The 13,566-nt window shown below is 40.4% G+C and overlaps 1 protein-coding gene across 8 annotated transcripts in view; it reads right to left on the bottom strand.

Annotated features, from left to right (window-relative positions):
• Positions 1-4,081: 4,081 nt before the first annotated feature.
• The window catches only part of LOC128661178 (lymphocyte antigen 6E-like), a 264,683-nt gene continuing 255,198 nt past the window's right edge, over positions 4,082-13,566 (bottom strand). For 6 of the 8 annotated variants that reach the window (XM_053715414.1, XM_053715412.1, XM_053715413.1 and 3 more), the window contains 3 exons: positions 5,725-5,847; positions 5,313-5,417; positions 4,082-4,413 (listed from right to left, as the gene is read on the bottom strand). In XM_053715414.1, coding sequence (XP_053571389.1) covers positions 4,202-4,413; positions 5,313-5,417; positions 5,725-5,847 — 440 coding nt within the window. In that variant the 3' untranslated portion in view covers positions 4,082-4,201. The remainder of the gene's footprint in view (positions 4,414-5,312; positions 5,418-5,724; positions 5,848-13,566) is intronic. The other 2 variants (XM_053715411.1, XM_053715417.1) reach the window with 2 other exon arrangements.

The following is a 13,566-nucleotide window of genomic DNA, read 5'->3' as shown; positions in this document are numbered from 1 at the left end:
CCTTAAAAATTTGACTTTTTCCCTGTGGGCTGTTAGGCTCGCGGGGGCTGAAAATGCTTCATTTTATTGCATCATTCTTGGCGCGGACTTTTTTGGCGCAAATTTTTTTTTCTGTTTCCGGCGTCATTCGTGTCGCCGGAAGTTGCGTAATTTTTTTGACTTTTTTTGCGCCAAAGGTGTCGGCGTTCCGGATATGGCGTCATTTTTGGCGCCAAAAGCATTTAGGCGCCAAATAATGTGGGCGTCTTTTTTGGCGCTAAAAAATATGGGCGTCAATATTGTCTCCACATTATTTAAGTCTCATTATTTATTGCTTCTGGTTGCTAGAAGCTTGTTCACTGGCATTTTTTTCCCCATTCCTGAAACTGTCATTTAAGGAATTTGATCATTTTTGCTTTATATGTTGTTTTTTCTATTACATATTGCAAGATGTCTCCGTTTGTCCCTGAGTCAGAAGCGAATTCTGGAAAAATGCTTAACTGAGTTTCAGTTCTACCAAAGCTAAGTTCATTTATTTTAAATGTTATAAATGTTTATCTTTAGCTATGGTTTGTATTAAGTTATTATGATATACTTTTACATGCAGATTCCATTAGTATTTATGCTTTATACATTTCCATTCTTAAGTACAAGAAATGTTTAGAAGATTTATAAGAAATATTTTTTCTAATTAAGGCTTTGTCTGGCCTTCTAATACAATTTTTAGGTCTTTTTCACTTCTTTTTTAATTATTGAAGTTTCAAATGACCAACAACATACTGATTTATCCTTCTCTGATGATGTTTTTTTCTCTTTCAGAAATTCTCTTCATCAGATATTGACACTAACAAATCTACTTTTTTATATAAATTCTTTATTATTAAAGTACATTTGTTCTTTGTTGAAGAGGTGTTGATTATTTTGGATATTAAAGTAACTAGTTCTTTAAAACTAGCTGACACTATTTCTGCCATTTTATTCTTCTGTGATTTCAGAGGTTTTCCTTCCAATTCCCCATACTAGGGAATGGAATAGGCTGAGAATTTTATTTTATTTTTTTAAACTATATTCTTTGTCAGCAGTTAAATTTAATTTGGAGGGTTCTCCAATTTATTGGAGCTATCTCTACTCCTACTAATTATGCTATTGTTATTATAGCAAAATAGTATTTATTTTCCTTTATATGCATAGAAGTTTTAGGTCTTATGGCCTCGGCATTGGATTCAATTCCCTTTGCTTATTTTCACTAGAAAGAACCTTTCCAGTCTTTTATGAGTGTTGTTTCTTCTAGAATATGTTGGAGGATCAATTTACCAATCAGTTCGTTGACCTGATTGGTAAAAAGGGTAACCTTTTTTTTTGATTGAAAAAGGGTAACCTTTTTTAGATTTTCTGATAGATTCAGTGTCTTTGACTCCGTCTCTGACGGACAAGAGACGTCTGAAATTGGTTTCAGCTTGTCGAAACCTTCAGTCACAATCATTCCCTTCGGTAGCCTTATGCATGGAAATTCTAGGTCTTATGACTGCTGCATCGGACGCGATCCCCTTTGCTCGTTTTCACATGCGACCTCTTCAGCTCTGTATGCTGAATCAGTGGTGCAGGGATTACATAAAGCTATATCAATTGATATCTTTAAAACCGTTTGTACGACACTCTCTGACGTGGTGGACAGATCACCATCGTTTAGTTCAGGGGGCTTCTTTTGTTCTTCCAACCTGGACTGTGATTTCAACAGATGCAAGTCTGTCAGGTTGGGGAGCAGTTTGGGGGTCTCTGACAGCACAAGGGGTTTGGGAATCTCAGGAGGTGAGATTACCAATCAATATTTTGGAACTCCGTGCAATTTTCAGAGCTCTTCAGTCATGGCCTCTTCTAAAGAGAGAATCGTTCATTTGTTTTCAGACAGACAATGTCACAACTGTGGCATATATCAATCATCAAGGAGGGACTCACAGTCCTCTGGCTATGAAAGAAGTATCTCGAATTCTGGTTTGGGCGGAATCCAGCTCCTGTCTAATTTCTGCGGTTCATATCCCAGGTATAGACAATTGGGAAGCAGATTATCTCAGTCGCCAAACGTTACATCCGAGCAAATGGTCTCTTCACCCAGAGGTATTTTCTTCAGTTTGTTCAAATGTGGGGACTTCCATAAATAGTTCTGATGGCTTCTCATCTAAACAAGAAACTTCCCAGGTATCTGTCCAGATCCAGGGATCCTCAAGCGGAAGCAGTGGATGAATTGTCACTTCCTTGGAAGTATCATCCTGCCTATATCTTTCCGCCTCTAGTTCTTCTTCCAAGAGTAATCTCCAAGATTCTGAAGGAATGCTAGTTTGTTCTGCTGGTAGCTCCAGCATGGCCTCACAGGTTTTGGTATGCGGATCTTGTCCGGATGGCTTCTTGCCAGCCGTGGACTCTTCCGTTAAGACCAGACCTTCTGTCGCAAGGTCTTTTCTTCCATCAGGATCTCAAATCCTTAAATGTAAAGGTATGGAGATTGAACGCTTGATTCTTGGTCAAAGAGGTTTCTCTGACTCTGTGATTAATACTATGTTACAGGCTCGTAAATCTATTTCTAGAGAAATATATTATAGAGTCTGGAAGACATATTTCTTGGTGTCTTTCTCATCATTTTTCTTGGCATTCTTTTAGAATTCCGAGAATTTTGCAGTTTCTTCAGGATGGTTTGGATAAAGGTTTGTCTGCAAGTTCCTTGAAAGGACAAATCTCTGCTCTTTCTGTTCTTTTTCACAGAAAGATTGCTAATCTTCCTGATATTCATTGTTTTGTTCAAGCCTTGGTTCGTATAAAACCTGTCATTAAGTCAATTTCTCCTCCTTGGAGTTTGAATTTGGTTCTGGGGGCTCTTCAAGCTCCTCCGTTTGAACCTATGCATTCATTGGACATTAAATTACTTTCTTGGAAAGTTTTGTTCCTTTTGGCCATCTCTTCTGCCAGAAGAGTCTCTGAATTGTCTGCTCTTTCTTGTGAGTCTCTTTTTCTGATTTTTCATCAGGATAAGGCGGTGTTGCAAACTTCTTTTGAATTTTTACCTAAGGTTGTGAATTCCAACAACATTAGTAGAGAAATTGTGGTTCCTTCATTATGTCCTAATCCTAAGAATTCCAAGGAGAAATCATTGCATTCTTTGGATGTTGTTAGAGCTTTGAAATATTATGTTGAAGCTACTAAGTCTTTCCGAAAGACTTCTAGTCTATTTGTCATCTTTTCCGGTTCTAGAAAAGGCCAGAAAGCTTCTGCCATTTCTTTGGCATCTTGGTTGAAATCTTTAATTCATCATGCCTATGTTGAGTCGGGTAAAACTCCGCCTCAGAGGATTACAGCTTATTCTACTAGGTCAGTTTCTACTTCCTGGGCGTTTAAGAATGAAGCTTCTGTTGATCAGATTTGCAAAGCAGCAACTTGGTCTTCTTTGCATACTTTTACTAAATTCTACCATTTTGATGTGTTTTCTTCTTCTGAAGCTATTTTTGGTAGAAAAGTACTTCAGGCAGCTGTTTCAGTTTGAATCTTCTGCTTATATTTTTCATATTAAACTTTATTTTGGGTGTGGATTATTTTTCAGCGGAATTGGCTGTCTTTATTTTATCCCTCCCTCTCTAGTGACTCTTGCGTGGAAAGATCCACATCTTGGGTAGTCATTATCCCATACGTCACTAGCTCATGGACTCTTGCTAATTACATGAAAGAAAACATAATTTATGTAAGAACTTACCTGATAAATTCATTTCTTTCATATTAGCAAGAGTCCATGAGGCCCGCCCTTTTTTCTTATCAACCCACTTCTTGGCTATTCGTTAAACTGATTTGTGGGTGTGGTGAGGGGTGTATTTATAGGCATTTTGAGGTTTGGGAAACTTTGCCCCTCCTGGTAGGAATGTATATCCCATACGTCACTAGCTCATGGACTCTTGCTAATATGAAAGAAATGAATTTATCAGGTAAGTTCTTACATAAATTATGTTTTCTGGCGCTGCTGCTGCTCTTCTTTTGCTATTTGCAATTCCTGGTGAGCACAGTGGTGGTGGTCTAAAGGGAACGGTATTGATTTACAGACAAGAATTTTATAGTTCACACATTTATTTATGTTTTAATTATATTTTTATTGATTACAACCAATAGATAATATCATCTAAATGAAATCTGACAACTTGTTGGAGAACTAAATGCTGGATCCTCGGGGGCGTTGTCTTGCACATCAGAGAGAGGATTTCCCCAGCAGAGCCAGGAAGAGCCCCACAGACAGAGCGAGGGTGGCAGAGCTGGATTTCACACTGGAAGCACCACTGGTGTTGCACAAATTCGTGTTACAGCAGGAGACTGAATTTGAAGCCGATGAAGAATGCAAGGTGACTTCTGTGCAGGCTGAGGCACATTCCTTAGTGATGGAGATAACAGTATATCTATCTTCTGATCATGAAAGAAAATGACAAGATATAAATCAACCTCTCTGTGGACTTGTGACATGGTGTCTGTCATTATAAGGTGCCCTTCCTCCTCCTTATTTCACAAGCAAGCTACAAAACGTGCTGCACTATACACATGGTGTAGGGCTGGAGCTGTGGTGGTATATCACTAACATGAGAAGATGGCTCCGTTTACATATAGTTTGTCTGCTAGTCTGGTGAGGTAGCTCAGTTGGTAAATGCCCTGACTACAAAAAATCCTGTTTAAAAGATCCAAGGCCACAGGTTTAAATCACGGCAGGGCCGACTCAGCCCTTCATCCTTCCGAGGTCGATAAAATGAGTACCATTACATTGGGTAATAATAACAACTATTACTATTCAGCTGCTGAATTTGGTTAATTCTGAGAGTGAGTGCTGAAAAAGCGCTTTGAGTCCCAGTGGGAGAAAGGCACTATTTAAAAACTAGTTATTATTATTCTTATAGACAAGATTATAAAACCACATCACACATATTGTCTGAACACATATTGTCTAATGGGATAGTAAACCACTAGAGATTATTATATAACATGTTTAGTTATATGTAGTAAAACAACTTTGCAATATACATTAATTTATTTTGCCCCTTTTCCATGTAATTTAGCTCTGAGCTGGAAATGCGTGCTGCAGATAACTGCAAAACAATGAATTTTGTACTAACACTATGACCATGTCTAGTCTTGCAGTCTGTAAACGCAAGCCCCGATTGCCTCCTGCAAATAAGACCACGAGTGGATGGAGTTTGGATTTTTGTAAAACAATTGCAGAGAACAGAATTTTAATTTGTTTTAAAAATGTTTAGACTTGGCTGATGTTATTTTAAACAAATACAACATAAATGTCTTCATTTACTAATGTTTACCTTTATTATTCTTTATTTTTTTGTCTCCCCCATAGCCAGGGCTGGATTGGTCTTCTAGGATACCAGGAGATTTCCTGGTGGGCTGCAGGAGCTTGGCATCAAAATCTACAATTTAAAGGGGTGATTAATTGATACAATTGGTTTGTAGTTTTGCTGTATAACACCAATCTGGCATTTTTGTTATTATGAAATAATATTAGGGGTGGAGTATCCCAGTAATGTCCTTTGAGAAATATGGGGCTTGTGCATTCTACTGACTCAACATAAAATAAGGCTGGTCTTCATATTTTTCCAGGGCTGCTTTTTATTCCCATTCCGGCCCTGCCCATAGCACACGACTAATAACAATCATAACACCCTATACCATGTCTTGCTAGTTACCAGGTCTCACTAGTAAAAGTAAGGTTCTTACAAAACGCAACACTCAGAACAGACGTCTTGCAGTAGGAGTCAGTTCCAGCAGTACAGTTAACGGCCGTCATGCAGTTACTGTTGCTGCCCTCGTTGGTGCACGTGTAACATGATAAGGAATATGCTGCAAATAGAAAATAAAGAAGTGTTGGTAAAAAAATAAGTGGTTTTTGTACATTATTATTTTAAGACACCAACATATTCTAAATATAAATTAGCATCCCCATACAGTCATCCTGTTCCATCTAGGTATTTACAATCTAGCTAATTAAAGGGACAATCTACTCCAGAATGTTTATTGTTTAAAAAGATAGATAATCCCTTTGTTACCCAGTCCCCAGTTTTGCATAACCAACACGCTTATATCAATTTACTTTATACCTCTGTGATTACCTTGTATTTAAACCTCTGCAAACTGCCCCTTATCTCAGTTCTTTTGACAGACTTGCATTTTAGACAATCAGTGGTGACTTATAAATAACTCCTCAGGAGCGAGCGCAGTTATCTATATGACACACATGAACTAGCACCATCTAGCAGTGAAAAACTGTTGAAATGCACTGAGATAAGAGGTAGTACAATGGTTTACAAATTAGCATATGAGCCTACATAGGTTTACCTTTCTACAAAGAATACCTAGAGAACAAAGTAAGTTGTAAAGTTGTTTAAAATTGCATGCCCTGACTGAGTCATTAAAGTTTAATTTTGTTTTGACTGTCTCTTTAATCTGATAAGAAAAGATGGAAGAGAATTACTTGTTTGTTGGTCCTCTGAACATAGAGACCATGAAATTAATATTATTATGGAGTTGAGTGATGTGTCTTGTATTTCTGAAAGATTAGGACAGACCAGTAAAAAGTTAGTAATTAAAAAAATATTCTTTCATGATTCAGATAGATTATACATTTTCTCCAACATAGGTGTGTCCGGTCCACGGCGTCATCCTTACTTGTGGGATATTCTCTTCCCCAACAGGAAATGGCAAAGAGCCCAGCAAAGCTGGTCACATGATCCCTCCTAGGCTCCGCCTTCCCCAGTCATTCTCTTTGCCGTTGCACAGGCAACATCTCCACGGAGATGGTTAAGAGTTTTTTGGTGTTTATATGTAGTTTTATTCTTCAATCAAGAGTTTGTTATTTTAAAATAGTGCTGGTATGTACTATTTACTCTGAAACAGAAAATAGATGAAGATTTCTGTTTGTAAGAGGAAGATGATTTTAGCAACCGTTACTAAAATCGATGGCTGTTTCCACACAGGACTGTTGAGATGAAGTAACTTCAGTTGGGGGAAACAGTGTGCAGACTTTGCTGCTTGAAGTATGACACATTTCTAACAAGACTTGGTAATGCTGGAAGCTGTCATTTTCCCTATGGGATCCGGTAAGCCATTTTCTTAATAAGAATAAAGGGCTTCACAAGGGCTTTAAAGACTGGTAGACATTTTTCTGGGCTAAAACGATTACTTTATAAGCATTTTTAATAGATTATAGCTTTGAGGAGTTTTTTTAATCTTGGGAATTATGTTAAAAAAACGGCAGGCACTGTATTGGACACCTTTTTCACTGGGGGCCTTCTCCAATCATAGGCAGAGCCTCATTTTCGTGCCACTAATGCGCAGTTGTTTTTGGGAAGCAAGGCATGCAGATGCATGTGTGAGGAGCTCAGATACACAGAAAAAGCTTACTGAAGGCGTCATTTGGTATCGTATTCCCCTCTGGGCTTGGTTGGGTCTCAGCAAAGCAGATACCAGGGACTGTATAGGGGTTAAATGTAAAAACGGCTCCGGTTCCGTTATTTTAAGAGTTAAAGCTTTCAAATTTGGTGTGCAATACTTTTAAGCATTTAAGACACTGTGGTGAAATTTTGGTGAATTTTGAACAATTCCTTCATACTTTTTCGCATATTCAGTAAAAAGTGTGCTCAGTTTAAAATTTAAAGTGACAGTAACGGTTTTATTTTAAAACGTTTTTTGTGCTTTGTTATCAAGTTTATGCCTGTTTAACATGTCTGAACTATCAGATAGACTATGTTCTGTATGTGAGGAAGCCAAGGTTCCTTCTCATTTAAATAGATGTGATGCATGTGACAAACAATTTAGAGAAAATGATGCCACTGATAATGATGTTGCATAAGATGATTCCTCAAGTGAGGGGAGTAAGCATGGTACTGCATCATCCCCTCCTGTGTCTACGCCAGTCTTGCCCACACAAGAGGCCCCTAGTACATCTAGTGCGCCTATACTTCTTACTATGCAACAATTAACGGCTGTAATGGATAATTCTATTTAAAACATTTTAGCCAAAATGCCCACTTATCAGCGAAAGCGTGACTGCTCTGTTTTAGATACTGAAGAGCATGAGGACGCTGATGATAATGGTTCTGACATGCCCTTACACCAGTCTGAAGGGGCCAGGGAGGTTTTGTCTGAGGGAGAAATTTCAGATTCAGGAAAAATTTCTCAACAAGCTGAACCTGATGTTATTACATTCAAATTTAAATTGGAACATCTCCGCGCTCTGCTTAAGGAGGTGTTATCTACTCTGGATGATTGTGACAATTTGGTTATTCCAGAGAAATTATGTAAAATGGACAAGTTCCTAGAGGTCCCGGTGCCCCCCGAAGCTTTTCCTATACCCAAGCGGGTGGCGGACATTGTAAATAAAGAATGGGAAAGGCCCGGCATACCTTTTGTCCCTCCCCCTATATTTAAGAAATTATTTCCTATGGTCGACCCTAGAAAGGACTTATGGCAGACAGTCCCCAAGGTCGAGGGGGCGGTTTCTACTCTAAACAAACGCACTACTATCCCTATAGAAGATAGTTGTGCTTTTAAAGATCCTATGGATAAAAAATTAGAGGGTTTGCTTAAAAAGATGTTTGTTCAGCAAGGTTACCTTCTACAACCAATTTCATGCATTGTTCCTGTCACTACAGCAGCGTGTTTCTGGTTCGAGGAACTAGAAAAGTCGCTCAATAAAGACTCTTCTTATGAGGAGGTTATGGACAGAGTTCAAGCTCTTAAATTGGCTAACTCTTTTACTTTAGACGCCACTTTGCAATTAGCTAGATTGGCGGCGAAAAATTCAGGTTTTGCTATTGTGGCGCGCAGAGCGCTTTGGCTAAAGTCTTGGTCAGCGGATGCGTCTTCCAAGAACAAATTGCTTAACATACCTTTCAGGGGGAAAACGCTGTTTGGCCCTGACTTGAAAGGGATTATTTCAGATATCACTGGGGGAAAGGGCCACGCCCTTCCTCAGGATAGGTCTTTTAAGGCTAAAAATAAACCAAATTTTCGTCCCTTTCGCAGAAACGGACCAGCCTCAAATTCTACATCCTCTAAGCAAGAGGGTAATACTTCTCAAACCAAGCCAGCCTGGAGGCCAATGCAAGGCTGGAACAAAGGTAAGCAGGCCAAGAAACCTGCCACTGCTACCAAGACAGCATGAGATGTTGGCCCCCGATCCGGGACCGGATCTGGTGGGGGGCAGACTTTCTCTCTTCGCTCAGGCTTGGGCAAGAGATGTTCTGGATCCTTGGGCGCTAGAAATAGTCTCCCAAGGTTATCTTCTGGAATTCAAGGAGCTACCCCCAAGGGGAAGGTTCCACAGGTCTCAATTGTCTTCAGACCACATAAAAAGACAGGCATTCTTACATTGTGTAGAAGACCTGTTAAAAATGGGAGTGATTCATCCTGTTCCACTAGGAGAACAAGGGATGGGATTCTACTCCAATCTGTTCATAGTTCCCAAAAAAGAGGGAACATTCAGACCAATCTTAGATCTCAAGATCCTAAACAAATTTCTCAGGGTTCCATCGTTCAAAATGGAAACCATTCGAACAATTCTTCCTACCATCCAGGAAGGTCAATTCATGACCACGGTGGATTTAAAGGATGCGTATCTACATATTCCTATCCACAAGGAACATCATCGGTTCCTAAGGTTCGCCTTTCTGGACAAACATTACCAGTTCGTGGCGCTTCCATTCGGATTAGCCACTGCTCCAAGAATTTTCACAAAGGTACTAGGGTCCCTTCTAGCGGTGCTAAGACCAAGGGGCATTTCAGTAGTACCTTACTTGGACGACATACTGATTCAAGCGTCGTCTCTGCTACAAGCAAAGGCTCATACGGACATTGTCCTAGCCTTTCTCAGGTCTCACGGGTGGAAAGTGAACGTAGAAAAAAGTTCTCTATCCCCGTCAACAAGAGTTCCCTTCTTGGGAACAATAATAGACTCCTTAGAAATGAAGATTTTTCTGACAGAAGCCAGAAAATCAAAACTTCTAAGCTCATGTCAAGTACTTCATTCTGTTCTTCTTCCTTCCATAGCGCAGTGCATGGAAGTAATAGGTTTGATGGTTGCGGCAATGGACATAGTTCCTTTTGCACGAATTCATCTAAGACCATTACAACTGTGCATGCTCAGTCAGTGGAATGGGGATTATACAGACTTGTCTCCGACGATACAAGTAGATCAGAGGACCAGAGATTCACTCCGTTGGTGGCTGACCCTGGACAACCTGTCACAAGGGATGAGCTTCCGCAGACCAGAGTGGGTCATTGTCACGACCGACGCCAGTCTGGTGGGCTGGGGCGCGGTCTGGGAACCCCTGAAAGCTCAGGGTCTTTGGTCTCGGGAAGAATCTCTTCTTCCGATAAACATTCTGGAACTGAGAGCGATATTCAATGCTCTCAAGGCTTGGCCTCAGCTAGCAAAGGCCAAATTCATAAGGTTTCAATCAGACAACATGACGACTGTTGCATATATAAACCATCAGGGGGGAACAAGGAGTTCCCTTGCGATGGAAGAAGTGACCAAAATAATTCAATGGGCGGAGAATCACTCCTGCCACTTGTCTGCAATCCACATCCCAGGAGTGGAAAATTGGGAAGCGGATTTTCTGAGTCGTCAGACTTTTCATCCGGGGGAGTGGGAACTCCATCCGGAAATCTTTGCCCAAATAATTCAGCTATGGGGCATTCCAGACATGGATCTGATGGCGTCTCGTCAGAACTTCAAGGTTCCTTGCTACGGGTCCAGATCCAGGGATCCCAAGGCGACTCTAGTGGATGCACTAGTAGCGCCTTGGACCTTCAACCTAGCTTATGCGTTCCCTCCGTTTCCTCTCATTCCCAGGCTAGTAGCCAGGATCAAACAGGAGAGGGTATCGGTGATCTTGATAGCTCCTGCGTGGCCACGCAGGACTTGGTATGCAGACCTGGTGAATATGTCATCGGCTCCACCATGGAGGCTACCTTTGAGACAGGACCTTCTTGTTCAAGGTCCGTTCGAACATCCGAATCTGGCCTCCCTCCAACTGACTGCTTGGAGATTGAACGCTTGATTTTATCAAAGCGTGGGTTCTCAGATTCTGTCATTGATACTCTTATTCAGGCTAGAAAGCCTGTAACTAGAAAAATCTACCATAAGATATGGAAAAAATATATCTGTTGGTGCGAATCTAAAGGATTCCCATGGAACAAGATCAAAATTCCTAAGATTCTATCCTTTCTACAAGAGGGTTTGGAGAAAGGATTATCTGCAAGTTCTTTGAAGGGACAGATTTCTGCTTTATCTGTTTTACTTCACAAAAAGCTGGCGGCTGTGCCAGATGTTCAAGCCTTTGTTCAGGCTCTGGTTAGAATCAAGCCTGTTTACAAACCTTTGACTCCTCCTTGGAGTCTCAATTTAGTTCTTTCAGTTCTTCAGGGGGTTCCGTTTGAACCCTTACATTCCGTAGATATCAAGTTATTATCTTGGAAAGTTTTGTTTTTGGTTGCCATTTCTTCTGCAAGAAGAGTTTCAGAGTTATCTGCTTTGCAGTGTTCTCCTCCTTATCTGGTGTTCCATGCAGATAAGGTGGTTTTGCGTACTAAGCCTGGTTTTCTTCCGAAAGTTGTTTCTAACAAAAATATTAACCAGGAGATAGTTGTGCCTTCTTTGTGTCCGAATCCAGTTTCAAAGAAGGAACGTTTGTTGCACAATTTGGATGTAGTTCGTGCTCTAAAGTTCTATTTAGAGGCTACAAAGGATTTCAGACAAACATCTTCTTTGTTTGTTGTTTATTCTGGTAAAAGGAGAGGTCAAAAAGCAACTGCTACCTCTCTCTCTTTTTGGCTTAAAAGCATCATCCGATTGGCTTATGAGACTGCCGGACGGCAGCCTCCTGAAAGAATCACAGCTCACTCCACTAGGGCTGTGGCTTCCACATGGGCCTTCAAGAACGAGGCTTCTGTTGATCAGATATGTAAGGCAGCGACTTGGTCTTCACTGCACACTTTTACCAAATTTTACAAATTTGATACTTTTGCTTCTTCTGAGGCTATTTTTGGGAGAAAGGTTTTGCAAGCCGTGGTGCCTTCCATCTAGGTGACCTGATTTGCTACCTCCCATCATCCGTGTCCTAAAGCTTTGGTATTGGTTCCCACAAGTAAGGATGACGCCGTGGACCGGACACACCTATGTTGGAGAAAACAGAATTTATGCTTACCTGATAAATTACTTTCTCCAACGGTGTGTCCGGCCCACGGCCCGCCCTGGTTTTTTAATCAGGTCTGATGAATTATTTTCTCTAACTACAGTCACCACGGTATCATATGATTTCTCCTATGCATATTCCTCCTTTACGTCGGTCGAATGACTGGGGAAGGCGGAGCCTAGGAGGGATCATGTGACCAGCTTTGCTGGGCTCTTTGCCATTTCCTGTTGGGGAAGAGAATATCCCACAAGTAAGGATGACGCCGTGGACCGGACACACCGTTGGAGAAAGTAATTTATCAGGTAAGCATAAATTCTGTTTTTAAACGACTGTCCAATTTACTCTTGTTATCAATTTTGCTTCATTATCTTGTTATCTTTTATTGAAGAAGCAGCAATGCACTCCTGGGAGCTAGCTGAACACATTTTTTAAGCCAATGGAAATGGGCATACAAGTTCAGCCACCAATCAGCAGCTTGCGCCAAGCCCCTGAGCCTAGATATGCATTTCATCAAATGATACCAAGAGAATGAAGCAAATTAGATAATAGAAGTAAATGTAAACGTTGTTTAAAATTGTATGTTCTATCCAAATCATGAAAGAAACAAATTTGGGTTTCATGTCCCAAACATGGGTTTTACCCTTGTAATTAAAAACTGATTAGATTTGCTCGAATTTGTATAAAATGTCTTTGATTTAAATGACATGATTTCCAAATGCAGACAATTTCATTAATTTACTGCTGCGTATTATTTTGTTTAAAGGACATTAAACAGTAGAGAAATGCTAGACAGAATAATGCATTTAAACAAAATTAGCCTGGGGGATGATATTCAGATGTAAATTATATTATACTAGTCCTAAAGCCCGTTCACACGGGCCGTGTTGTGTTATATCTAATATTTAATATTCATTCTCTCTCTCTCATTCTCTCTCTCTCATTCTCTCTCTCTCTCTCTCTCTCTCTCTCTTTCTCTCTCTCTCTCTTTCTCTCTTTCTCTCTTTCTCTCTTTCTCTCTTTCTTTCTTTCTCTCTTTCTCTCTTTCTCTCTTTCTCTCTTTCTCTCTCTTTCTCTCTCTCTCTCCCCTGCGCGCGCGCGCGATCAGCTGTGCTGCCCGGTCCTCGCGCTGTTGTCGGGTGGGTGCGCGTGCGATCAGCTGCAAGAGTTTGTCTGAACTGCGCATGACGGCTTCAGACAAACTCTTGTCTTTTATAATATAGGATAAAATGAATCAATTGAATATTGAAAAGTGTAAAGTTTGTGTCCGTAAAGTAATGGCCACTGCCTAAGTATTGCCAGGTGTCCAGTATTCAGCTGCCCAGTACAGTATTTCACCAGGCTGTCCAGTAAAATATCAACAGAT

The sequence above is a fragment of the Bombina bombina genome, chromosome 5 (assembly GCF_027579735.1).
Source record: "Bombina bombina isolate aBomBom1 chromosome 5, aBomBom1.pri, whole genome shotgun sequence".
Lineage (NCBI taxonomy): Eukaryota > Metazoa > Chordata > Amphibia > Anura > Bombinatoridae > Bombina > Bombina bombina.
Note: the sequence above shows the minus strand (reverse complement) of the source record. Positions and strands in the feature narration are given on the sequence as shown.